Source organism: Desmodus rotundus, chromosome 12 (assembly GCF_022682495.2).
Source record: "Desmodus rotundus isolate HL8 chromosome 12, HLdesRot8A.1, whole genome shotgun sequence".
In the NCBI taxonomy this organism is placed as follows: Eukaryota; Metazoa; Chordata; class Mammalia; order Chiroptera; family Phyllostomidae; genus Desmodus; species Desmodus rotundus.
The window spans coordinates 43,795,715-43,821,794 of record NC_071398.1 but is presented as its reverse complement, the minus strand read 5'-3'; the positions used below and the strand labels follow the sequence as shown (position 1 = coordinate 43,821,794).

The 26,080-nt window shown below is 60.4% G+C and overlaps 2 protein-coding genes across 5 annotated transcripts in view; one reads left to right on the top strand and one right to left on the bottom strand.

Moving 5' to 3' along the window:
• Positions 1-442, bottom strand: part of FKRP (fukutin related protein) — a 9,790-nt gene extending 9,348 nt beyond the window's left edge. The window contains exon 1 of one of the 2 annotated variants that reach the window (XM_053914737.1): positions 410-442. The gene's annotated coding sequence lies outside the window, so the exon portion shown is untranslated. The remainder of the gene's footprint in view (positions 1-409) is intronic. The other variant, XM_053914738.1, reaches the window with a different exon arrangement.
• STRN4 (striatin 4) lies at positions 35-26,080 on the top strand. Of its 3 annotated transcripts, XM_053914736.1 has the most exons (19): positions 221-357; positions 6,822-6,939; positions 7,746-7,849; positions 8,397-8,470; positions 9,583-9,661; positions 12,034-12,231; positions 14,521-14,662; positions 17,591-17,750; positions 18,335-18,448; positions 18,756-18,871; positions 20,277-20,452; positions 20,553-20,600; positions 20,948-21,069; positions 22,196-22,366; positions 22,507-22,647; positions 23,057-23,155; positions 23,335-23,421; positions 24,711-24,933; positions 25,144-26,080. In XM_053914736.1, the coding sequence occupies exons 2-18, from the start codon at positions 6,931-6,933 to the stop codon at positions 24,878-24,880; spliced, it is 2,010 nt and encodes a 669-aa protein (XP_053770711.1). In that variant the 5' UTR covers positions 221-357; positions 6,822-6,930; the 3' UTR covers positions 24,881-24,933; positions 25,144-26,080. The 3 variants fall into 3 exon arrangements, with proteins under 3 accessions (XP_053770710.1, XP_053770709.1, XP_053770711.1); XM_053914735.2 differs by lacking the exon at positions 6,822-6,939 and having other exon boundaries at positions 35-357; positions 18,777-18,871; XM_053914734.2 differs by lacking the exon at positions 6,822-6,939 and having other exon boundaries at positions 35-357.

Sequence of the window (26,080 nt, the reverse complement as noted above, 5' to 3'; positions counted from 1 at the left end):
GGCGCGCGCAGGGGGTTGGCGCGGCCGCGCAGGCGCGCGAGGCACAGCGGGCGCGCGGGCCGGCCCGGGGCCTCCATGATGGAGGAGCGAGCGGCCGCCACGGTCGCCGCCGCCGCCTCCTCCTGCCGTCCGCTCGGCTCGGGCGCGGGCCCGGGCCCGACGGGGGCGGTCCCGGTCTCTGCCCCCGCCCCCGCGCCGGGGCCGGCTGCTAAGGGAGGCGGCGGCGGGGGTAGCCCCGGGCCCCCGGCGGGACCGGAGCCCCTGAGCCTGCCCGGGATCCTCCACTTTATACAGCACGAGTGGGCGCGCTTCGAGGCGGAGAAGGCCCGCTGGGAGGCAGAGCGCGCCGAGTTGCAGGTGAGCGCCGCCTCGGACCCCCGACCCCCCGCCCGGCCCGACCCGGCCTCACCCGCCGCCGCCGCCGTCGCCATCTTGGAGCAATGGCCGCCGGGACGGCCGGGGGGGCGGAGGGGGCCGCGACCGGCCGGGAGCCGGAGTGAGGGGCCGTACGACGAGGGTCCTGGGGGCACTGGGGCGCCTCGAGGCGGGCGGGGGGCCCGGGGGCGGGAGGGCCCGACCGCGGCCGGCGGACAGAAGGGGCTCAGGGCACCAGAACCCGCTGGAAGTGGCAAGAGTGAGCGGACGGGACGGCGGGTTCCCGAGAGTGGCCTCAGGGCCTGGAGGGGGCCCAGGAGAACTCAGCCAAGGCTGCTAAGAGAAGTTGTTGGAGGGGCTTGTGTGGGACTGAGCAAAATCTCGGCGGGTGCTGAGTGACGCCCACCCCCGTCCGACCCGGCGCGGGCGTGAGGTGGAAGCTGATGGGCTGCGGCGGGGAGGGGGCTTGGGACCCTCGCGGGCGAGAGCGTTCCAGCCGGGACTTGGCCTGAGTACGGAGAGGAAGTTACGGAGCCTGGGACCCGGGGTGCGATTCGCAGTGTGTGGACGGAGGGAACCGAAAGATGGCTGTGGGCGGACTCCGGGCATAACGGGAGGCTCTTGAGGGGTCCAGGATGATGGTGTGTGCCCTCCCGGCTCTGGAGGAAACTTTGGGGAGCCCTGGCATGTGCGGGGTTGCACGAAAGGGGTCCCAAGGACGTGCCCTAGGAGCATGTGTGGAAGAGCTTGAGAGCAGAAACTCCAGTTTGGGGGTGTGGAGAAGGGGGGGTGGCCTTGAGATCGGAGATGTGTGTAGTGGGGCAGGTGGAGAACCCTGAACTGGAGTGGGCGGGGGGGGGGTTCAGGCGTGTCCGACGAAGAGACTAGGGGACCTGGGATGGGGACAGTGAGGAGGATCCAGGGGCACCTGGCGGATGGCAGGGAGAGCATTTTGTAGAGCAGGAAGGAAGGCGTCCGGAGGAAGCATCTCAGAAGCATCCTGAGCGGAGGCTGTTTGTGAGAGTTTCTGGGGAGAAAGGGTCCCATGGTTTGTGGGTAGCTTGGAGGAGGGATGTGCTCTGAGATGATGTTTGGAAGAGTCTGAGGAGCTGGGCTGGGTTTTGTGACCTTGAGAAGTGTGGTCCTTTGCAGTGTCTCGAAGAGCCAAGACACCAGAGTTGTGAGGGTCTGAGGGGCCCAGTGCTGGGCTGAGAGGGGTCTGGGGGTTCTTCTGCTGGGGCAGTATTAGCAGAAGTCAGTGTCTGCTTCTGCAGGCCTGTCTTTCTCCTCCTGATTGGCTGTTTCCTCCCTAGTTGAGAGGGGGACCCAAATCAATAACTGATTCGAATTTTGTCCGCGGAATAAATAAGGACAGCATCCTGCAGTTCTTCCACCCCACTAGGGATCTTAGCTGTTGGGTAGCTGAGGCTTGGGGCTGGGGTGGGAGGGAGTCCTTGCGTAAGTGCCCCTTGCTTCTGTGTCCCACTTTACTTCTGAGCTCTTCCCTGGCACACAGCTCATCAAATTTCCTCAGTGCCCCCGCTATGTGGGCAGAGCCAGCATTGTTGCCCTCACTCAGCAATGATATGGCAGCTGCTGTTTAATGAGCATGTGTTATGTGCCAGGCACTTCACCTATTTTTTTTAAGAATTTTTAAATTCATTTTTAGACAGGGGAAAGAGAGGGAGAAAGAGAGGGAGAGAAACATCAATGTGTGTGGTTGCCTCTTGCATACCCTCCACTAGGGACCTGGCCTGCAACCCAGGCATGTGCCCTGACTGAGAATCGAAGTGGTGACCCTTTGCTTCCCGGGCTGGCGCCCAATCCACTGAGTCACCAGGCAGCACGTGTGTAGCACTTTAGCTACAGGGTATCATTTAATCCTTGTCACGTCTGGGAGAGTAAATGATATTATTTCTTCTACCCCTTTAAAGATGATGATGATGATGATGATGATAATAATAGGAAATGGAGCCTTTGAGAAGGTTGGCAATTTATCTAGGATCACAGCCCATGGGCGGCAGGCCTGGTCAGGTCTGTGGCCTTTCAGGCCTGTGTTCTGTCCCTCTCTGCTGTCCAGTACAGATGGGAAAACCGCTCCAGGGAAGCTCAGCGGCCTCCCCGGGTCACCCACGCATGCATAGCGGGGATTGAGCCTTGGTCTCTGGGACTCCATGCCAGGGCACCTTACAGCGCCTTCCACGCCACCTCTCACCTTGGAGGCTAGAGAGAGAAGGTGTGTGTTTATTCCCTCACTTAGTGGCCTTCCTGGAGATTGGGAGGGGTGTGTGGGCAGCACCCCGTCAGGCTGTTCTTGTCTCGGCTCCAGCACCACTGACTTTGTGCTTTTGTCCTGCCGCATTGGTACAGGTTCAAGGTCTCAGACGAGTGTGTACAGACATGTGTACGTGAAAGGGGAGAGTCCCCCTCGTCCCTCTCCCACTCTCCTCCCCAGCTGTGACTGCTGCGAAAGGAGTTCCACTCTATGTGTGCAAGATGCGAGGTCATACTAGGGGGTCGTTTTGTGGCTTTCTTCACATGCTCACGTGTCTTGGTGTCCCTTTCATACCAGCACAGAGAGCCCTTTATTATTTTTGATAACTGCTGGGTGTTTGCATCGTGACTCAAATTTAGTTTGACCCCTGTTGATGGCCTCTGGCTTGTTTCTGGTTGTTCTCCATCAGAAGGGGCTGCAGTGAACTCCGTGGGTCCGTGGGCCTCTAGGCAGAATGGACCGGCGGAGTAGCTGAGTACATGGTTTGTAGAGTGGCGACTGGTTTTGCCAAGTCGCCCCGAGTTCCCACTGCCTCAGCAGCACTTCTCTTTACACACCTTTGATCGGGCGCTCAGCGCTTTCAGGGGAGTGGCTCCTGTGAGATTCTTCAAGGCCCAGGCCCTGTCCAACTTTTCTGGTGAGCTCTGAGTGCCTTTCCTCCGAGTAACAGCACAGCTGCGCTCGGCACGGGCCCGCTGTGCAGCCAGGTCCCCGTTAGTTAGTGCGTGTGGGAAGGCAGAAGAGGCAGCCCGTCATAGGGTCCCACCAGGGGGCACCCACCGATTGGAGCGTGGTGGGGGTGTAGACACCAAGCAGGGCTTTGCCAGGTTGGGGGGACTCCAAGCGGTAGGTGGTGTGGTTTCTGCTCTTCAGAAACTTCCAGGCTAACAGAGGAGGCTGTTTGCAGAGGAGGCTGCAGAGAACTCCACGATGTGGCTCTGCCCACGGTCCGTGGCACTTCGGGAAGATGAGCTCCTTGAGGACAGTGGGACCCTCTGGGGGGAATCTGAATTGGACATTCACAGAGGAGCAGTGACAGACGCAGTGAGGGGTGGCAGCGGAGGAGGTGTGGAGCTGATGCCCACAACCCCCAGCCTCACCAGGGGCTGTGAGGGCCCCGTGGGGACTCATCCCAGAGCCGGGGAAGAGGAGTGTGGCAGATGCGGGGCCGATGAGACCATCCAGGCACCCCTGCCCGTGGGCTGGGACAGAAAGGCTGGCAGAGGGGTGCAGAGAGGCATCAGTTTCTGGGAGGACTGAGGTGCTCCTCGGGAATCCTTGTTTGCCGATGCTGCCTGGCTGGAGCGGGAACAGCCGGAGGGGAGGCGGCAGCCATGTCTCAGAAGGGGTCTGGGCTCCTGTGTGTTCTCACAGTCTGGCCGAGGGACGAGGGAAGTGGCAGTGGGTGGGGCTGGCGAGCAGAGACCTTCCAGCTCCCCCACTTACCTGCCAGCTGGCAGAGCAGGCACTGGTGGCTGCTGGCATTTGCTGGGTAGGAGGGACTGGCCACCAGCACTTCCCCTTTCCGTGGGATTCCACTGTCTTGGGACACCTCGACCACATGTTCTGGTTCCCCTTTCTCCCGTCTGTGCCAGGAGAACTGGGAAGGGGACCACAGAGCTGAGTGGGATGACTGAGATTCTCCACTTTTTTCCTCCACAGACAAAAGTTACGGGGTGTTATCAGTCCCTCCTCATTACCTCAAATTCCCTCGTCCCCTCCCTGTCCTGGCCCGATCCTAGTCTGGGCCTCTGGGATTTCTGGGACAGCATCCTTCTGTGAGGGGGTCTCTCACCTCTAGCTGTGCCATTTTTCCCCCCCAGCACCCGCCCTACCCCCCCACCCCCCAGCCATCAGGTCTCCACAATGTAGCTGAAATGACTTCCGTAACATTCCAATGTGGCCAGAGTGGCCTTTTCAGTTTTCAGTTTTCTTTATGATTTCTTCTGTATATTCTTTTAAAAAAACTTTGTATTGAATTTATTGGGGTGACATTGGTTAGTAGAATTGGGTTTCAGGTGTACCATTCCATACTGCATCATCTTTATGTTGTAGGGTGTGTTCCCCACCCCAATCAAGTCTCCTTCCATCCCCGCCTTACCCTCCGCTACCTCCCCCACCCCCTTTCCCTTCGGTGGTCACCTTACTGCTGTCTGTGTCTGATGCTTTTGCCTTTGCTTAATCCCTTTACATCTTCCCCCAGGCCCACAAGCCACTCCCCTCTGACAGCTGTCAGCCTCTTCTCTGGATTTATGAGTCTCTTTTTGTTTTGTGTGTTAGTTTATTTTGTTCACTAGATTGCACATATAAATGAGATCATACAGTATTTGTCTTTCTCTGACTGGCTATTTCACTTAGCGTAATGCCCTCCAGGTCCATCCCTGCTGTCGCAAAAGGTAAGATTTCCTTCTTTTTTATGGCTGAGTAGTGTTCCATTGTGTAAATGTCCCAGAGCTGTTTAATCCACTCTCCTACTGGTGGGCATTTGGGCTGCTTTCATACCTTGGCAATTGAAATAACGCTGCAGTGAACACAGGGGAGCACATACTGGCTTTTTGGGGGTTCCTGAAGTCCGCCTTGCAACTTCCATCTCTGTCCTCCGCCAGCAGCACGCCCCGCCGCCCTGGCCAGCTTCTAACCAGCCTTACAGTCATAGCTGGGCCGTCACCTCTCAATCCAGAAGTGGGCTAGGTGTCCCTCTTCCCAGAACACCTTTTGCTCCCCCATGGTGGCCTTAGTCACACATGCTATGGTGGTTGTCGCTGCCTGTGCTGTCTTCTATGCTGGACAGGAGGCGCTGTGGTGACAGGAACCGCTCATGTTCTCCGTTATCCCTCGCGTGCCTCGCGCAGTGCCTGGCCCGTGCAGCGGGTTTCTGAGTCAGGTGTCGGAGGGACGCAGCACGCAGCAGTCTAGACTGCCGCTGGGAGGTGGGAGGCCCCTGCCAGAGCCCAGGGGAGCAGGGAGGGCCGTGAAGAGGCCTGTGGTTGGTGGTCAGCCTTTTCTTCTTCACGTCTCCCCCCACCCTCTAAAACGACTCGTGGGCAGGGTGGATCTGGGGCGCTGAGAACATACACGAAGGGCAGAAATTCAGACTTGGGAGACGCTGGTCACAGTGAGGCCCCTGGCTGGCCTTAGATGTTGTTGATGTGTGTATGTGTTTAACTGTGGAGAGAGAAGTGTTAAGGAGGGGAGAGAAGTTCCGTTCTCTCAATGGGCAGAGGCGGCTTCTTTGCCGTGGCACCTGGTGTTTGCCCCACACCCGCTCCAGACTATCAGCCATGTCTTGTTCGGTGCTGTGTCTTCTGTCCGCAACCGTACCTGGCACATCGTTGGGACTCAATAAATGGTTGGGGGTAAATGAACAAGAGAGAGATACTTTTGTCCTACATCAGTGCACGTGTATGTATCCCTTTTTATTTTTTCAAAAGGAAGCCTACCATTGCCACTAAGCCTGTAGGAGAAATTCCTACAAGTGGGATAAGTTCCCATAATTCCTAGTGGTAGAACTGCTAGGACAAAAGGAATGTGCATTTAGTATTTTTATAGGTCTGGCGAGATTGCCCTGCAGCAAGAGTGCATCAATTTACGGCCCCAGCAAAGGTGTGTGAGTGTGCCTGGCCCCCAGTCTGTGCCAGGCAGTACGTAGTGTGTGCCTGGGTCTCTCTGCCAACCTGAGGGGGAGACCTGGGGGAGACCTGCTCCCTGGAGCAGGACAGGGGTGGTAGCAGGGCTGTGGGCACCGGGCTGTGCTGCACTCCATGAGTGCGGGCAGGTAGGCCAGGGCCCTCCGAGCCCCAGGAAGAGAAAGCAGTGTGGGTGGGCGTTTGAGAGGCTGCTGGGACCTGGCAATCCTGGAGCCAGGCTTTGAACCTGGGTGATGCCTGGAAAAGGTGTCTGGGGCCAGACTGGGGGTTCCTGGGGGAGCCGCCGTTGCAGCCCTTTTCAGCAAGCACATGCTGTGCGGGGGTTGGCTCCCACAGATGCAGCTGCCCTTGGTGGCAGGAGGCCTGGAAGCCACACACATCTCTGCTGGGTGGGGCTTGGTCTCAGAGGGACCCTCGGTCCTGCAAAGAATGGGGCCTGTGTCAAGGTCGTAGAAGTGTGGACGGAGAGAATAAAGCTAGTAAGAGGCAGGAGCTGGCATTTATTAGCCCTTCTTCTGTGCTAGGTCTTGGACTGAGAAGAACTTAACACATGAGGGGCAGGTACTCTCGTGAGCCCCATTTTCTAGAAGGGGAAATGGAGGCTCAGAGAAGGCCGATGACCTGCCTCAGATCATGCCGCAAGTGAGTGGCCGAGCCAGGCCTGGGGCTCGGCTGTCCCAGCCCAGAGCAGTGGAGCACGTGGGGAGAAGCCAGGGATGGGCCCACACTCGGGGCTTGGCACAGGGCTTTCTTCTGGTTGGGCCAGGATCCTGCCTCAAAGGCCGTTGGCCCAATGTCTCCAGAAGGCCTGTTGACAGCCTGGGGCAGCCCATGCCAGCAGACGGTGTGAAGTGGTTGGCAGGGGCCCTGGGTCACGTCTGCAGCACGTCTCCCTCATTCTGGGCAGACTCCAGGGGACGGCTGGTCCCTGCCGTGGGAGGCGGGTGGTTAAGCTTTTGCATCGGAGCAGGAGCTGAGCTGAGCCACCCACTCTTGTCCCCAAACTCCAGAAGTAGCTTCCTCCTCCTCCCAGAGACAGATGCTCTGGGAGGAGTAGTGAGACGCCATCCCCACCAGCAGCCTGAGGGACAGCACCTGCCTTTGGGTGGGGGAGGAAGCAGAGCCCAGGGCCACCTCCCACCTTCACCCCCCAGCCCACTGCTCCCCAGGAGGAAGGGACAGGCTCGGCCCAAGCTGGCGCCGTTTCCATTTCAGGGACTAGGTCCTCCCCCAGCTCCCCGTTGTGGGTGACACGGCAGGCAATGTGGGGGCAGATTGCCCTCTCATGCTCCATCAAACCCTGGCTCGGGGTCTCCGCACCCAGAAAAGTGGCTGCTGCATGTCATTGTCGGGGCAGGGGCTGGCGCTGGCGCTAATCAACCCCGAGTGAGTGTGGGATGCACCTCGGTGACCCAAAGCCCTGCTGTCTCCGCTCCCCGTGCCCCCAGGCGCAGGTGGCTTTCCTCCAGGGAGAAAGGAAAGGGCAAGAGAATCTCAAGACAGACCTGGTGCGCCGGATCAAGATGTTAGAGTACGCACTGAAGCAGGAGAGGTGAGCGCTGCGGCCCTGGGCCTGCCTCCCAGAGCAGTCAGTCCCCAGTGGGAGGGTCAATAGGTCCGGGAGGCCCCCTGCTCCCTTCCACCAAGGGAGGTGTGGGCTCAGGTGTTCTCCTGCCACCAGCACTCTGGTTCTAGGAGCGGGGTCAGAGCAAGACATAGTAGATGGGTTCAGGTCAGACGCTAGCGACAGTGTTCGTAATGCTGGTGGCCCGTCGTGTGCCAAACAACGTATATTCGTGTTGTCGTGTCCCTCCCGGTAGCCTAATGGGTACAGTGGGCTTCCGGAGGGTGAGGACTTCTTTAAGGACTCCTGCAGCTGGGGTAGCAACCCAGTCTGCCAGCCCCCGAAGAGTGGGCTCTGCACAGCGGGGTGCGTGGTGCCTCCCCCACCGGGGCTGCCTCATAACGTGGGAAGGTGGGGGGAGCTCCGCTCTAGAGGTAGGAGAGTGGAGGGGGGGGCTGGGGATTTGGAATTCCTGAGGTGAGTGCTGTCTGTCTGCTCTTCTTGCCTCTCATTTGTTACTCATTTATTCTTTTAGGGCCAAATATCATAAACTGAAGTTTGGCACAGACCCGAACCAGGGGGAGAAGAAACCAGAACTGTCAGAACAAGGTATCCGCTCCCCCTCCCCATCCTCCCCACGTGCCTCTCCAGCAAAACCCAGTGTGACCAGAGGCTCCATAAAGCAGGGTCGGCCAGGCCTGGGGCCGGGCTGCCTCTCTCTCTGTGTCCCCACCCTCACTGTGGGCTGCTTGGCCAGGTGCTGGGTACTGTGCGGGGCCCCTGAGGGGAGAGGGGGTGGACAGTGGTGACGAAGGCTGGCCGGCCTGCTGTCCCTCTGGAATGGAGACAGGCACCCAATGTCCCTTACAGCACAGACTCCTTCCAAGAGGGACCAGTTCACCAGCAGAACGGTGGGAAGGTGCTGCAGGTGGACAGAGAGTGTGGGACGTTAGGGCACAAGGAGTTGCCGGGTGTGATGGGGAGGAGCCATGTGGGGCTGTGGGGGCGGGGGGAAGTGACCTGTCAGGGCTGCCCTCTGGGCCAATAGTGGTGGCCGATCCCTCTGTCAGACCCCACCTACCTGAGTGTAAGAGTGTCCAGGGCTGGGGCTTTGCCTGCGATGTGGCTGGGCAGCCAGCAGACGTGCAGTAAATACATTTTTCCATTCCTTGACATTTATTATTGTCATTCATTCAATTTATAATATAATCTTTATTACATTTTTCCATTATTAGTCACTCCCCTTACCCCCTCCCCCCAGAGGTACAATAAATATTTGATGAATGAAATAAACAAGTGGTCTCATTTAATCCACACAACAGTCCCAAGAGGTGTACGTACTGCTATCAGTAACTTTATTTCTTGGAGGAGGAAACAGACTAAGATAGGTAGAATAACCAGCTCAAGGTCACACCTGGGAAGTGGCCGAGCTGAACTTGAACCCAGTCAAGTCTGCCTATTCTCTGAGAACTGGGCCAGCTTCTTGCCCAGGAGAGTACCGAAACTGAGCTCAGTCTGGAGAGACTTTGGGGTCCGGTTGGGGGAATGACCCGTCAGGAGACCTCAGATGAGCGCAGAGGGGAGAGCAGGTTCCACACGCTGAGGAGGTGGCTCTGCAGGACGCTTGACAGTGACCAGTTGGGTTTGAGGGTGGGGAGTGTGGGGGAAGTGTGCGGCGGTGCCCTGGCCAAGACAGCCTGCCTCCTTTCTCTCCGCTCCAGTCTCCAACGGCCCTGTGGAGTCGGTCACCCTGGAGAACAGCCCGCTGGTGTGGAAGGAGGGGCGACAGCTGCTTCGACAGTGAGTGTGCAGAGGGACAGAGGGGGCCAAGGGTCATGCCTGGCTTGGGAGATAAGCCTGAAGACTTCATAGCGCTTCCTGTCCCCGCTGGGGACACTGAGCTATGAATTCCCCACTGGCCACAACTGAGCTGGGCTGTCACCACGTGGCTGGGGCCCCACCCAGGGAGAGGGCGGGAAGATTCGATACAGGAGGCAGCTGAGGGAGACCCCCACTCTTGGAAAGCAACCCCAAATGCCTATTGCTTTTCTTTTTTCAAGGGTAATGCTAAGTTATTATTTCTTTAACACCAAAGAGATTTGTGTGTTAGAAAATACGGGAAATACAGGGAAACACACAAAAAGGATAGAGATCACCCGCAGTTCTTGGTGACCGTGTTTGGGGTCTGTACGTGTGTGTCTTGTGAACGGGAGCTTCCTCTCCGCGATGTGTGGTAACGCGTTGCTTTGGCTGGGTGTGCGCACGTCTTCCCGTACGAATTAGCTGGCGCCTCGTTTGAAGAACTAACTGAATAGTTGCGACACGAGTGACCATCGCTTTCCATAGCCAGTCCCTTCTGTTGTGTTGTGTTGAAGGTGGTTTTATAGGCAATGTGACAGACGTCAGGGGTTCTTTGTCCATCTCTTTGATCTCCTTAAGCTAATATCTGGCAGTGCAGTCGCTAACTTAGAGAGCGTGCAAACGATAATGAAACGATGGCAGTCGGCAACACTCGTGGCTGCCCAGTGTGTGCCTGACTCTGTGCTAAGCACCCCGCACCCTCGCCTCGTGGGACAAAAGTGGTGTGGCATCTCGTCCCCCTCATTTCCTCAGCTGAGAACCCAGGTGCAGGGAGGGGTCTGTTTGCGTAAGAACATACATCTAAGAAGAGGAGGGTCTGAGGGGTAACCTTGGCAGTCCACCCCCAGAGCCTGAGCTCCTCACCGCCACACTGCCCTCCTCCTCCCGTGGTGGGGCAGGCACACGCCATGAGACAGCAGTGAAGGTGGTCCTGTCTCCTGTGCGGGGTGGGGGGCAGGGCCCCAAAGTGACGGCCGCGGTAACAAATGGCCTTCAGGGAGCCTCCTGGGCCCAGCAGGGGGCTCTGGTCTTGCGTTTTTTTGAAGCCACTGATAACCCATAACTGATTTCCCCCACTTTTTTCTGCTTTTAGACCAGTCCTAGTTGGCTTCAATTTTTTATTTATTTTTATTTTTATTTATTTGCTTGTAGAGAGAGGGAAGGGAGGGAGAAAGAAAGGGAGAGAAACATCAGTGTGCAAGAGATACATCAGTCTTTTGCCTCTCGCATGCCCCCAAGTGGGGACCTGGCCCATGGCCCAGGCCTGTGCTCTGACCAGCAACCTTTTGGTTTGCAGGCCAGCGCTCAATCCACTGAGCCACACCAGCCAGGGCTGGCTTCAGTTTTTTAATTGCAGTAGTAATAAATGCTCATTTGTATAAGTGAACAGAGTAAGTTGCAGAAGTTCCTAGCCCTGGCTGGGTCGCTCAGTTGGCTGGAGAATTGTCCCGACACACCAAGGTCGTGGGTTTGATCCCCAGGCAGGACACGTACAAGAATCAACCACTGAATGCATCAATAAGTGGACAACAGATTGACGTTTCTCTCCCTCTCCCTCTCTCCTCCTCTCCCTCTCTCTAAACTTAATCAATACTTTTTTTTAAGAAAAACTTCCTCTTAAATTCCTAACCCCATTCTGCAGAGGTCACTGACTGCTCTTCAGTTTAGTCTGTATCTGTCTCGGCCTTGGGGGGTATTCTGCAAGCACACTGTGCACTCGTGTGTGTTCTATACTCACATGCTCACAATGTTCTTTTTTTTTTTTTATTTTTTGGTTGCTTTTCACACACCACCTACTGGGAACCCAGCCTGTAACCCAGGCATGTACCATGACCGGAATCAAACCGGCAATCCCTTGGTTCGCAGCCCCACGCCCAATCCACTGAACCACACCAGCCAGGGCCATTAACACTTATATTTAATCACTTGAATTGTATATAACATGTAACTTGCCATTTTTGCTAAGCCGCTTATCGTGGCCCTCTTTCCCAGGTGGTCTCCCTCACATAGTGTCAGCCTGGCATCCCCGTGAATAATGTGAATAATCCCCTGTCCTGGTCGGTGGGCGTGCAGCGTGGCCCCGTGTTCGGTCTCCTACAGCATCGTGGTGAGCGTCTGCGGCACTGGTGTGGAAACCCTGCCGCCGGCACTCGTCTTGAAAGTACGACAGTGGGCCCAGGGGCAGGCTTGCTTCACCGCTGGTGTGCAGTCTTCACTGATCCTCCAGGAGGGGTCTTACATGCTGCCTCTCACACCACAGCACATACAGACGCCCCAGCACGCCTGACCGCCCTGCTTCTGCCTCCCTGCAGGTACCTGGAAGAGGTGGGCTACACAGACACCATCCTGGACATGCGGTCCAAGCGTGTGCGGTCCCTCCTGGGACGCTCGTTGGAGCTCAGTGGGGCCTCGGAGCCCAGTGAAGGGGGCCCCAGGGCCACCCTGGGCCCTGCGGGGCTCAGTGGAGGCGAGTCGCTGCTGGTGAAACAGATTGAGGAGCAAATCAAGAGGTGAGCTCTTGGGCCTGTGGGTCCCTGCCTCTGTGTGTCCTCCCTCCTCACGAAGGCCAGTGGCAGGGATGGCAGTGGTGCTGCGGGGCTCTGGGGCCCCTGCCTTCCTGGAGCGTGGTGGGGGCCGCTTGTTCCAGAGCCCTCTGTCCCTTCATTGTGGATCCCCGATTCTGTTCTGGGCCCTCTGTACCTACCCCCTCTTGGCCTTGCCTTGGTGCTGATAACGCACCTGCCCAAGGCTCAGCCTGTACACCTCTCAGCAGACAGGGAGCACCTGCTGAGAGCGGACTCCGGCCGCTCCCCGCGGGGAACAAAACACACAGCCGCTGCTCAGGAAGAGCTCTTGTTCCTTCTCTTATCCGTAGTTGTTACGGTCAGAGTGAATCCTGTGGTGTTTGGTGACCGTAGGTGCTTTGAAGGAAAGGAAAGGTCGTAACAGAGGGAGATGGGAGGAACAGCACCACTTTGGGTGAGGTGGTCAGGCAGGACCTCTTTGTGGAGGGGCAGTTGGGCAGAGGGCTATGGGAAGCGGGGAGTGAGCAGCACGAGTAGCTGGAGAATGAGGGCTCTGGGCAGAGGAACGGCAAGCGTAAAGGTGCCGAGACGGAGGAGACTTGGCTCGTTCAGGACCCAGGGGCAAGGCCAGCGAGGCTGCGGTGGGCTGAGCACGTGGGGCCTGTGGTCTGTGGTGAGGCCGAAATCTCAGGAGTCAGATCAAACAGGGCTTCGCAGGCTGTGGTAAGGAGTTCTGGATACCACCCTGGGGTTGTGGGAAGCCCGTGGTTTCCAGCAGGGCATGATGTGATCTGACCCACGACTGCCAGTTGGGGGGTGCCTGAGGAGAGATTGGGGGTGTTAGGTAGGTGGAGGGCTGAGAAGTGGTTGGCTTCTCACTGGGTTTGAGGGTGAGTCGGCACAGCTTAGAGGACTGGGTGTGGAGGGAGGGGAAGAAACGGGGCCAACTGCAGGGCAGGTGTGTGCAGCCAGAAGCAGCATTGACTGGGGTGGGGGGTGAGGCGCGGCCCACCGAGGGGCTGTTCAGGATGGGTGGGCTCGAGGTGCCTGGTGAGTCCAGTGCAGGTGCTGAGCAGCTGGACTGGGGCTGGGGCACTTGATTCCCAAACTCACCCCTCGTTCACCAGCACGTGGGTGGGATTTGAAAGTCACAGGACCTTGCAGTCTCTGGAGAAGAGAGGGAAGGTGGCAGGCACAGGGATGAGGTCCGAGGACAGAGCCCAAGGGCCCGCCCCTGTCTAGAGGCCACAGAGAGAAGCGAAGGGAGGCAGCGGCAAAGGAGGCAGGGCTGAGGCAGCCCGTGTTGTGGGTGGAACACCGAGACGGTGTCCGGCAGCGAGCGCAGAGATGTTCTGCCGGCGCCTGTGCATGGGGAGGCCAGCAGAGTGACGCATGTGGCCACCAGGAACAACCCTCACTCCTGGGCCGTGAGCAGATACTGGTCAGTTGACAGTGACTCTGGACAGCACAGGTGGCGAACACAAGGCCCGTGGCCAAATCCGGCCCTCCACCTTGTTTAACCAGCCCGGCACCTTGTTTCTACCCAGTGGCAGTGCTGAGCTCTCGCTTAACTGTTAAGGAGGAGTTACATTTACACAGTCCTGAAATGACATTCGGCCCTTTGAAGGCAACCGCGAGGCTGATGTGGCCCCCGGTGAACATGAGTTTGACGCCCCTGCTCTAGAGTGTCCGCCCGGGTGGCAGAAAAGGAGGATGTTTGCATTTATCTGCATTCCACCCCCTTTCTACTCTGGAGTCAGTTTTGGCAAATGCCCCCTTTGTTACAACTTGGCTCTCAGTTGAAGGCATTACCAGGAGGTGGGACCAGGAGTGCCACCATCCACGAGGAGAGTGCAGGCTCCGCCGGGGCCCGCTGGCCGAGCATTGCTAGCAGCCAGTTCCTCCTTCCCCCAGGGTGCGTCTCTCTCTCTCTCACCTGGCCTGCGCTTGTCTCACCCAGCGCTCCTGACTCAGCACACGTGGGAGGCGCGTGGTCAGCGTTAGGGGCTAGTCCTCCGGGGCCTGGGGCGTGGACTCAGTGAGGCATCGGGCCCAGTCTGTGGTCCACTCAGGCTGTGAGTTGGGTGAGCATCTGTTAGGCTGCCGCTGGGGCTGAAGCCCTGTGTGTGATCACAGCCAAGACTCCTTGGGGCTGGTGGGGGCTCTGCCCCTTTGAGACGTGGGTCCAGGCTCTGGCCACCAAGCCTCGGCACCCCCACCTGAGCTTCGTCACAGGGCAGAACTAATTCCTGCTCTGCCCCCTGCTGTGGGCAGGAATGCAGCAGGCAAGGACGGGAAGGAGCGCTTGGGCGGCTCAGGGCTGGAGCAGACCCCCTTCCTGCAGAACTGCGAGGACGAGGACAGCGACGAGGACGACGAGCTGGACAGCGTGCAGCACAAGAAGCAGCGTGTGAGGGTGAGCGCGGGAGCCGGAAGGAAGAGCTCCTCCCCTCCTCTCCTCCTCCCGAGGACCCCCTGCTTAGTGTGCCAGGGCAGCGTCCCTGTCTGCTTGCCTCAGCCACCTCAGTGTGCCAGGTCTCCACTGCCGGGGCCTGCCTCTGCCCGCCCTGCACCCCGTTCTCTCTGTCTGTCTTTCTTCAGCTCGAGGTCTTTCCTGAGCTCCCCGGACTGGGCCAGCCCCCCCCCCCCCCCCCCCCCCCCCCCCCCCGTGCCCTCCAACAGCACGCTCTTCTCCGGGCCAGCCTGATGGCGGTCACACTCAGATACTTTTTTCGTGCGACCCCTCCAGTCGATTGTGGGCTCCGTGAGCCAGGTCCTCCAGCCCTTTCACTGTTCTCTCCCCAGCACCCTGAGAGGGTGTGGCTGGGCCCAGGGCTCAGCCTGGAGCCAGGTTGGGGTGCTCCGTGGGGAGCTGCAGAGGGTACAAGTGTGCAGTCTGCTGTTGGCGGGGTCCAGTCCCAGGGACACTGCCCGCAGGGTGGAGCCCAGATGCCCTCAGCTTGACCGCAAGATATGGCTGCCACCACGCTTCACCCTGGTGACAGCGCTGTCGTTAGCATGGCGTAGCCACCTGTCCAGTCAGCGTCCATCTGGGCCTTTGTGGGCCGGCTGTGTGGGGCAGCAAGGGTGTGGAGGCTCAGTTCCTGACGTGGAGGAGCTGGTGGCCGGGGTGTGCTTGTCAGCCGCCACGTGCAGAGGAGCACGCCATGGTGGGGTCAGGGACGCGGCCTTTGCACCTCTCACCGCCCCGTCCCATGTGCCCCGCGGGTGGCTTGTTGCGTAGGGGTCTCCCACCTCCCCAGCCCGTCTCCACACAGCAGACCTCTAGGGACGGGACTGCGATGTAAAAGGCCTCCTGTGACTCCCAGAGCGGCTGCTGGCCTGGCTGGGTGACTCTGGGTATCTGGTTCTCTTGGTCTTAACGTCAGTTTTCAGGGCTAATGGTGCCTGTCTCTGGGTTGTTGAGGGTTTCACTGAAATGAGTTCACACATAGAAAGCCCTTGGTTGTACCATGGCTGTCGTGCTGAGTGCTTGGCAGCAGCGGTGGTATTAGGGGCACTTGGTGGCAGCAGTGGCGGTGTTAGGGGCACTTGGTGGCGGTGGTGGTGTTAGGGTCAGTCAGTGGTGGTGGCGGTGTTAGGGGCCCTTGGTGGTGGTGGTGGTGGTGTTAGGGGCACTCAGCGGCAGTGGTGGTATTAGGGGCATGTGGTGGCAGTGGCGGTGGTGTTAGGGGCACTCGGCGGCGGTGGCGATGTTAGGGGCACGCAGTGGCGGTGTTAGGGGCACTTGGCAGTGGCGTGGCACTCAGAATTGCAGGCAGTGTGGGCCCTTCAGAGCGCCTGGAGGGTGCCCCAGGCCGAGCCCCGCCCGCCATTGCCTCTCGGGGCACGCTGTCTGAAGGCCAACCCGAGGTCTTCTGCAAAGGAAGAGGAAGGCGCCCGTGTGCCATCCCTCTGGTCCTCTCACGAAGGCCGGAGGCTGGCCCCTCAAGGATGCCTGAACAGTGTTGCCTCCAGTTCGAACCCTCCAAACCCAGCTTGGCCTGCCGACCCTGTGGGAGGGTCTCAGCCACGCCCTCGTGGAGTTCCCCGTGGGAGTGAGGCTGGCCCTGTGGGTGCCCAGGACACAGTCTGGGTGGGGACCGCTCAGGAGGGAGAAGGCCCCGGCAGAGGCGGCCGTGAGGTGTGGTGGCAGCCGGAGTCCCGGTGCTGGGTGTTCTCAGCCGGTGGGGACCCGCCGGGAGAGGAGAGTCCCAGTAGAAGAGCATGTTCGTAAGCCAGCACCTAAAGTTGACAGGGCCCAGCTGTCGGAATTGTCCTCGAGAATTCTGCGGCCTCCCCTAAGCCTCAGGTTCAGGGTTTGTGGTTCCAGCATATGCAGCCCTGGAGGGTACTTCGTGTGGCGAGAGGGCAGAGAGTCGAATGCGAGACGTCATTTCACAGGGCTGTGTGCCACAAGTGTCCATGTGGACGCAGGCAGGTGCCCCGCTGCCCTGGCACTCACAGGTCCGGGTGGGGTCCAGGCTTGTGAAGGAAGGAGAACTGATCGTTTGGTTCCTGCTCCTGGTTCAGACCAGCTTTGGGGAGTTTGGGAAACGTGGTGTGCACCTGTCCTGCGTCCTGCTCTCGGAGTGGAGGGGCTGTGGTGTTTTCTCTCACTCTGAAAGTAGCACGTGCTGGTTGTATGAGAAAATAAACACTCGGCCCATCTAGAAAGTTCTCAGGAAGCCTTGGAGAAGCCCAGGGAAGCTCACAGCCCAGAGCTGCCTTGGTGTGTGAGGCTTGGCCCTGCTGCCCGGGGCAAGGAGCTCTCTTTGCTTGTCCGCATTTTCTTCGTGTGTAACAATGAAGTGACAGTCGTAGTGACAGCTCTTCCTGTCGTGGCTTGTGGAGTCTCCAGTGTGAGTCTTACTAGGTGCACCGGGCCAGGCAGAGGCTGGCTCAGCTTCTGATGTGGGTTTGTTGCTATTCCTCTCCTATTCTGGGCGTGTCCTTGCTTACTTGGACACAGCCACACACTCGACACAAACGTCGTCCCCTCCCCCAAGTGAGTTGTTGCATGGACCTTTCTTCATAAGAAACACTGTGGGGAGTGCAGGGATTAGGGGAGCAGGAACAGCCTGAGCCCTGTGTAGAAATCTGGAGGAGGGGTCACAGCTGGAGGTGGTGGAGGGAGGGGTCTCCAAAGCCAGGCAGGGGCAGCTGGCCCCACGGGCTCTAGAGGGGAGCAGCTGCTGAGGGCTGCCAGCAGGGGGAGCCCTGCCACCAACTTAGGGTTTGGTGGAGGGAGCCAGGGAACTTAGCCTCTCTGACCCTGGAGACGCAGCTGGCTTGGGCTCTGGGCAAGAGCTCCCTAATCTGTCTGGTGTCCTCCATGCCCCAGCTGCCAGCCAAGGCCCTGGTGCCCGAAATGGAGGACGAGGACGAGGAGGACGACTCAGAGGATGCCATCAACGAGTTCGATTTCCTGGGCTCAGGAGAGGATGGGGAGGGCTCTGTAGACCCTCGGCGATGTGCTGGAGAGGGGCCCCACCATGAGTTGGGTGAGCGGAGGGCTCCTGCCAGCCGTCCTCAGTGAGGGTGGTGGGGGCACACTCGGCCACCTGCAGCTGCTTCCCGCCCCAGGGTCTCTGCCGGATGGACACACTTCCTGAGCGGAGGGAGAGCAGGAGGCCGTGCTGTGGCAGCCGGGCCCGCACCCCTTCCCTGGAAAATCCCCGTGGGGACGCAGGCAGGCCCGGCTTTTCCTGAAGTAGGGCCACCAGCCGCCTGTGCACGTGTGGCCAGTTCTTGGCGGACCTCCGGGAGGAAACAGGGTGGGGGCCAGTGAGGGGGGCGGTCGGGGCAGTACTGCATCTTCCTCCTGCCCTGCAGCTCTGAGCTGTGAGGCCCTCAGGGTAACGGAAGGTGGCTGGAGACCGAGGCCCCTGCCAGGCCAGGTCACCGAGGCTGCCAGCCCAGTATCTCTGTCTCTCCATCCCCCACGCCACCCTGAGCCGAAGTGCACCCCGGGGCAGGGCTTCCCAGCCTCTGCACAGGAGTGTCTTCCGGTGGCGGGGAAGCAGTCACCTCTGTGTAGCTGGGTTGAACTGGGGGGTGACTCCTGCCCGGTGCCTTATCCCTGCAGAAAGCCGGCGGGTCAAACTCCAGGGCATTTTGGCCGACCTTCGGGATGTGGATGGGCTGCCCCCAAAAGTGACCGGCCCGCCTCCTGGCACGCCTCAGCCCCGGCCGCACGAAGGTAAGAGCCCCTCCCCCGGCACCCACAGCAGAGGGAGGCTGCAGAGCTAAGCCCAGGGCTTCTATGTCCTCAGGGTCTTGGCCCAGCCCCCAGCCTGTAGCCTCCCTGTCCCAAAAGGTCGTCTGTCTGTCTCTGTCTCCCCCTCTTTTTGTCTGTCCTGCCCTGTCTGTCTCTTCCTGTCTCTCTCTTTCCAGCTGTGATTCTTGATCTTGTCCTCTCCCTGTCTCTCTCTCTCACCCTTCATCTCTCTCTGCCTCTCACTCTCTCCTGGCCCCTCTCTTCCCCCTCCCTCCCCTCCCCCCACCAGGTTCCTTTGGCTTCTCCTCAGACGTTTTCATCATGGACACTATCGGGGGCGGGGAGGTGAGCCTGGGGGACTTGGCAGATCTCACCGTCACCAATGACAACGACCTCAGCTGTGACGTAAGTTCTCGGGTGCCTGCCCCCCACAGCCCTCACTGGGCGTCCTGCACAGTCCCGGCCCCTGCTGAGCACTGACCGTGCCCTGGGCCGTGCCCGGCCCCTTACACGTGAGGACCACGGGAGTGTGTTCAACAGCGCGCGCTGCCTGAAGGGTGACAACGCAGACAGGTTGGGGCCTTGACGGGCCACCCTTGTGTGGCAGAGCCCAGAAGACTCTGGAGCCTGTGTCTGGGTCATGGTGCTAGGCTCCTTCTCCAGGGCCTGGCTCACTTAGGCACACCACTGCTGGGGGCAGGGCTGGGGGGGGCGCGCTGGGGGGGCAGCAGCGCCAGTCGGACAGTCTGCAGAGAGCTAGCATGGAGCTGACCTTTGAAGGGAAGGTGGCCTCCATCCCACGACCAAAGAGTCAGGCCTGTCTGGTGTGCGTGGGGGCTGCTGGGGCCGTTGGGCTGCAGTGAGAGGGAACCTTAGGGCTGGCATTCGTAGCCTGATATCCGTGGGTGGGCCTCTGGCCATCAGGGAGTACCCGAATCAGGCGCGAGTGTATTTCCCTACACACGTGGCAGAACACTTCCGGGAGCTTTCAGCAGGGCCTCAGGCGGTTGGTGCCCCCTGGTGCTGCTGTGGGAGGCTGGGGAGCGGCCAGAGCTGAACTTTGAGCAGGGGAGCTGGTCCGAGTGTCACCCTCCCACCCACCCACCCCGGGGAGTGTGCGAGTGCGGGGGTCACCGCACAAGTAGATCGTCTGGCCCTAAAGAATGTGCAGAAGTGGCAGCTGGGCGGGGATCTCACCTGACAGCAGCTTCTTTCCCCAAGGTCCCCCCTCAGAGCAGCAGTGCCACCCCCCAGGGCATGCGCAGTGTCTCTGAGAGTTTGCTTACCAGTCTCTCCCCGCTGTGTGTACTTGTCCTGTTTCCACACCCCAGCCCCTCTCCCCTGGCTTTCTGCACCTGGGTCTCCTCTCAGGCCCTGCAGCCACCCTTGCTGCTCCTGCCATGGGGACTTGGCATGTGTAGTTTCCTTCCTCAGTCCCTTCTCCTTGTTTGGTGACGACCCGCTTATTTTTGTCACTTGCTCAACAAAGCCTGTTGACCCCCACAGAAGCTGGCAGGCTGCCAGGCGCCCCTTCCCAGTGCATTTGTGATTTGTAACACTGCTTGTGCCCAGATGGGATGGCCTGGGCATCTGCCCCAGCCCCCTCTGATCTGGGAAGGGCTTGCTGAGTGAGTGGGGGTATGTGCTGCCAGGCCAGGAGGAAGAGGGGAGCATCTGGGGCCGGAGGCCAGTTGAGGGGGTGCTGCGTGTGGGTCTGGGTGGTGGAGGGACGAGTCGTTGGAGTCCTGGATGTCACTGCGTGACTGCCCAGGTGGGAGAGGGGACTGAGGCCGCTTCCCCCGTCCCCCAGCTATCCGACAGCAAAGATGCCTTTAAGAAGACGTGGAATCCCAAGTTCACTCTCCGCTCACACTACGATGGCATCCGCTCCCTGGCTTTCCACCACAGCCAGTCGGCTTTGCTCACTGCTTCCGAGGACGGCACACTCAAGCTCTGGAACCTGCAGAAGGCCGTCACAGCCAAGAAGTGAGGGCGCACACAGCCCAGGGGTGGGGGACCAGGGGAGCGCATCTGGGCCCTGGGGACGGGGTGATGAGGGCTCTGGGTGACACCTGTCTCCCCACAGGAATGCTGCACTAGATGTGGAGCCTATCCATGCCTTCCGGGCTCACAGGTAGGGAGGGGGCGCCCCTAAAGGCCAGCTGGCTCCTGGCCTGCTCGCTGCCACGCCAGGGGCCGACGGGGGAGAGCAGGGTGGTGGGAGCTCCGTGTCCCTGGGCACCGCGCCCCTCACTCCAGCTACTGGAAGATGCTGCCGTTGCTCTGCATGGCCTTCGGAGGGGACAGGCATGGGGGTTGGGGAGGCGGAGCACAGGCAGCGTGCCTGGGGACACGACAAGAGGCCCAGAGGCTGAATTCCTTTTGGCCACCCTTGAAAAATGCTGGTAGAGGAAGAACTTCAAGGTCCTGGGAGAGGTGAGCACTGAGATTTTGTTTTCCCCGCCTCTCTCTACCCTCCAGGGGCCCCGTGCTGGCGGTGGCTGTGGGCAGCAACAGTGAGTACTGTTACAGTGGCGGGGCAGATGCCCGCATCCACAGCTGGAAGATTCCAGACCTCAACATGGACCCCTACGACGGCTACGGTGAGACAGCTCCCTCGCCCTGCCTCCCTTCCCCCACCTGTTGTCCACTAGGGCCTCTGGGTCCCCTCAGCATGAACAGGAGGCCTCCGCCCAGGCCCCACACGGCGGGTGCTGGGGCAGGGTGGATGACCAGGCACCCAGCCTAGGGAAGCGCAGACCTGCGTGGCCTAGCATGTGACTGTGGGCCCGACAAGAGGGCTGAGTTGGCTCAGGACCAGCTGGGGCCGCGGCCAGCCCATGTAAGGGGTTGGTGGGCCTGGCCCTGGCGCACCCTGCGCCCTGGCGCACCCTGCACCCTGGAGCTCTGTTGGTGGCTCCTTGTCATTCAGCCAGGGAGTCTGGGAGGAGAAGGGCGGGCCGGTGAGGAGGGAGGAGATAGTTGGGCTAGCGTGCAGGGCGTCTGTGCTTCGTCCTCGGGGCACCTCTAAAAGTTAAGTGTAGTAGCGACCTCTCTTCAGTGCCTTCCCTGCTCTCCGGCACCTCTGCTGACCACACCCTGGCACCCTGTTGTGGCAGAGTGCAGGTGTCTGCGTCTCCCTCAAGGAACATGGGCCATTTTCCCAAGAGCGCCTGGCCCTGTGAAAGGTCAGGGGTCAGTTGCTGGCAGTATGTGTGCTGGGCCAACAAGCTGCCACCCATTGGGCGCCAGCGGGGCCCGACCTGAGCCTGCGTGGGGTGCGAGTGATCGGGGAGGCAGCAGAGGGAGTGACCAGAGGTCTTTGGAGAGAGTGGGTGAGGCTGGTGCACAGGGCAGCAAAGCCTGCCAGGCCCGGGTTTCAAGGAAGGGTCTCAGGCCAGAGTCGCTGTTGTTCCTTCTCCCCCGAACTCAGCTTTAAAAAGTCCACATGGAATGTCCCTTTTGGGCCAATCACTATTGTGCACCCAGGGGCAGCAGGGAACAGGGACACCCCTCTTTGGAACCTCTGTGCCGGGCTGCTTGAGAGCCCTAAATGCCCCCAGGAGAGCCAGTGGTTGAGCGTAAGCAGCTGCCGGGGCGTGTCGCCCTGGGGACAGGTCCGAGGGCACGACAACTGTGGGTGACCTCATGGCAGAGCTCACGCTCCGGGCAGTCCACAGTGGGGCTGGCGGCCCTGACCAGTCCCTCTCCTCCCTTCGGTGGGTCCAGACCCTAGCGTGCTGAGCCACGTCCTGGAGGGCCACGGGGATGCTGTGTGGGGCCTGGCCTTCAGTCCTGCCTCCCAGCGCCTGGCCTCCTGCTCTGCCGACGGCACCGTCCGAATCTGGGACCCCAGCAGCAGCAGCCCGACCTGCCTCTGTACCTTCCCCACAGCCAGCGGTGAGTGGGGAGACAGTGGAGGCCCTGGTACCTCACTCAGAAGCTGTGCAGAGCTGGGGCCCCCCGAGAAGGTGATTCCCGCACCCCAGCCCTGGGCCCAGACAGGTCTCTGAGGCAGCCTTCCCTCACCTCCCCATCAGATCACAGGACCCCCACCTCAGTGGCCTTCACCAGCACCGAGCCTGCCCACATTGTGGCCTCCTTCCGCTCCGGCGACACTGTCCTGTATGACCTGGAGGCTGGCAGTGCCCTTCTCACGCTGGAGTCCCGGGGGAGCAGTGGTAAGAGGGCCCGTGGCTGGGATCTGAGTGTCCCCAAGGCCCCAGTTCTCCTCGAGGCTCCGTCAGCTGCAGATGGCTCCCCACCCCCTCAGGGACTCTGAGATGAGGCCCAGCCCCTGCCCTAACGGACAGCCCAGGGTGTTGGGAGGGCTGAGGAGGGAGCACGTCAGGGACTTGCCTGCTGGCCCACATGGTGGCGTGGACAGGCCCTCTCAGCCTCCGTCACTCCCCTTGCCCACCCTGAGACAGGCCCTGGGGCCCAGAGAAGGGTGCGGCCGGGTGCCCCACCTCCTGTTTATCCAGGCAAAGACGGGGTGGGGGGGGGGGGCGGGTAGGGTCCTCCTCTTGCTTTTATCCTGTTCTCCTTATTTCCCCTGATGTTGCTTCCTCTCCTGGTTTTTCCTTCCAGGCCCAACCCAGATCAACCAGGTGGTGAGTCACCCAAACCAGCCCCTCACCATCACCGCCCATGACGACAGAGGCATCCGCTTCCTGGACAACCGGACAGGTGAGGCCCTGCCCTCCTGACTCCCCAACCCCCTGTGCCTGCGGGAGGCAGGGGCGGACCAGGCTCACACACACAAGCCCTGGTGTCCATGCCAGAGGCTCTGAGTGTCCCCTGTAGCCCCTTCCCCTCCCCAGGCAAGGTGCAGAGTGGGACAGTCACCTGCCGCCCCTCTCCTGCAGGGAAGTGTGTGCACTCCATGGTCGCCCACCTGGACGCAGTTACCTGCCTGGCCGTGGACCCCAATGGCGTGTTCTTAATGTCGGGAAGTAAGTCGGGACCCTCGTGTCTCCCGAGGAGCAAGGGTGTGAGCCGTCCTAGCGGGCCTGGGCCTTGGCCCTGAGGCAGTGCTCTGGGGACCGCAGTAAGGGCTGGGCAGGGAACCTCTCAGTGGCAGGAAGAAAGGTAGTCACAGTCGTGACAGCAAAGCACAGTGCACGCAGAGCTCACTGTGGGCACCTGCCTGCGTCACCTCATTGAGTCTGACTAACCTCACGAGGTTGGCGCTCCTGTCCCTGTCGTACAGATGTGGAGACTTACCTAACTGGCACTGCAGGCCTCGTGTCTCAGGCCGTTGACTCAGCCCTCGGATTTCTTGGTGGCTGTCGCCGCCCTGCTCTTGGCGGTTAGGGCACTGAGGCCCACCAACTGGGCAGCCGTGCCTCGAAGGGGTGGGGTGAGACTTGGGCAGGCGGAGAAGGGGCTGAAGCTCCCCACAGGTTGATGGGTGTGTGCTGGTGGGTGCAGAGCTTGCCACGGGGCAGAGCTGCCACTCGCCTGTGCCACCCTGTGTGGGATGAGAGCAAGCGAGCGTGCAGAGGTGTGAGTGGTGGGGGGGTGTGGACAGCTGCAGCCCCATCCTGTCCTGCTCTCCATCTGCCCGGGATGGTAGTGGCTGTCTCTGAGGAGATGGGTGAGGGCGTGGTCCGTGAGAAGTGTAGCCCTGGCGGAGAGGACTCAGTATAGGCCCCGGTCCCCCAGAAAGGGACAAAGAGAGAGCGGGCCTCCTATAGCTGACATGGTCCTTCTAATGCCCAAATCAGGCCATTTCCCTCCTATGGCTCATGGCCCCCGAGGCCCGGCCCATTCTGCTCCCAGCCTCTGACCTCCTCCTCCTCCCACCATCCCCTCCACCTCTGCTCAGGCCTCCTGTCTGTCCTCAGGGCCTTCCACTAGCTATCCCCACTGCCTAGAAGGCTCTTCTCCTGGATTCCCCCCTTGGCCATTCTGTCCTCACATTTATCGAGGACTGTGAGCACTGGCATGGTTTACTGTTTTCTTGTGTACTGCCTCTCCCACAGCGGAGCGTCAACGCCACAGGGCCAGGGAGATTGGTCTGTTTGGTGCGCTGTGCCCCAGGGCCCAGTACAGAGCCATTGTTCAGGAAATAGCTGGTGACGAGATGGATGGGTGACAGGATGGGTGACAGGTGGGGGTCAGGCGGTGCCCGGGGCAGAGGTGGGCGGGAGGGAGACCCTGAGGCCTTGGAGAGGCCGGCCGAGGGGCCGGGTTGGGGCTGCTGGGTTCCACAGGCCACTTTGCTCCCACGCCCACGCAGGCCACGACTGCTCCCTGCGTCTGTGGAGCCTGGACAACAAAACGTGCGTGCAGGAGATCACAGCCCACCGCAAGAAGCACGAGGAGGCCATCCACGCTGTCGCCTGCCACCCCAGCAAGGCCCTCATCGCCAGTGCGGGTGCCGATGCCCTGGCCAAGGTCTTTGTATGATGCCCACCTGGCCCCGCCCTGGCCGGGAGCGGGGCCGGGCAGGTGGGAGTGAGGTGAGGAGCTGGGCTGAGAGGAGGCTTGGCCGGGAGGGCAGAAACCCCCTACATCCTCACCCCCAAGGGGGCCTCAAACACAGCCCTTCGCTTGTGTAGTCCTCTGGTGTTCTTCGGAGGAGGGGCTGAGGCCTAGAGGGACCCACAGTTGCCTTACCTCTTGTCCCCTGGAGGTCACGATTCAGTCCCCCCTCCCTTCTGTCTCCACAGGTGACTCAGCCTCAGTCTGGAGGCCTGGAGGCCTGGCCTTGTCCCGCCTGCCTCAAGCCTGGTGGTGCTAAAGGCCCTTTCCCCAGGTGGCCGTCCCCTGGCGTCCAGCTTGGGGGGTTGCCCTCTTCAGGAATCACCCTCCAAGATGGTCTCTTAGGGGTTTCGTCTCTGCTCCACACCCACTCCTGGTCTCCTGGCTGCCTTCTGGGGGCAGCGCAGCCAGGGCCGGGTGTTCTTGGGGATCAGCTTTCCAAGATGCCAGAAGGTGCCAGGCTCTGTCTTTGAACAGCCATCCCTCCACTCCACCTCCTGGGCCGGGCCGGGTGGGAGCTGTGTTGGGAGGAGCCCCAAGTGCACCTGCAGTGGGTCCTTGGGTGGCCACTGAGCCAGCCGGACCTGGGCTGTCTGCAGTGGGAGGGTTGGGCCCGGCTCACCCCAGGAGCACACCCAGGCCACTGCCCTCCCCCCAGTTCCCTCAACTCAGCTTTCCAGACACTACCCAGCGCCTCCAGGGCCAGTAACTGCTTGGGGCGCAGGCGAGGCCCTCTGGGGAGGCGCCTGCCCCTACCTCCCCAACACTCCTCCAAGGGCAGCCCCCTGCCCCCCATGGGTCACCCATGGGGAGAGATGGCCTGCTCTTGCCCCTCTCCCTGGGGCATGGAGGGTGGAGCGGGGCCCCCAGGGTCCCCCATAACACCCTGTATATCTGTATAAATAAGTGGGATTTTAATGAACCTCTCCTGCCCCTTGTTATCACTGTGTGATAGTCTGTCAGTCTCCTCTCCTGGCCCTCTGCTCTCTCCCTCTATTTATTTCACTCTTTGTGTGGGTCCCCCCTGAGCCCTTGGGCCCCTTCCAGGTCCCAGTTTATGAACCCTGTCCCCTCTGTCCTGGACTTGTATGTGAAACTCGCCTCAGTAAACCCTTTGGAGTAAGA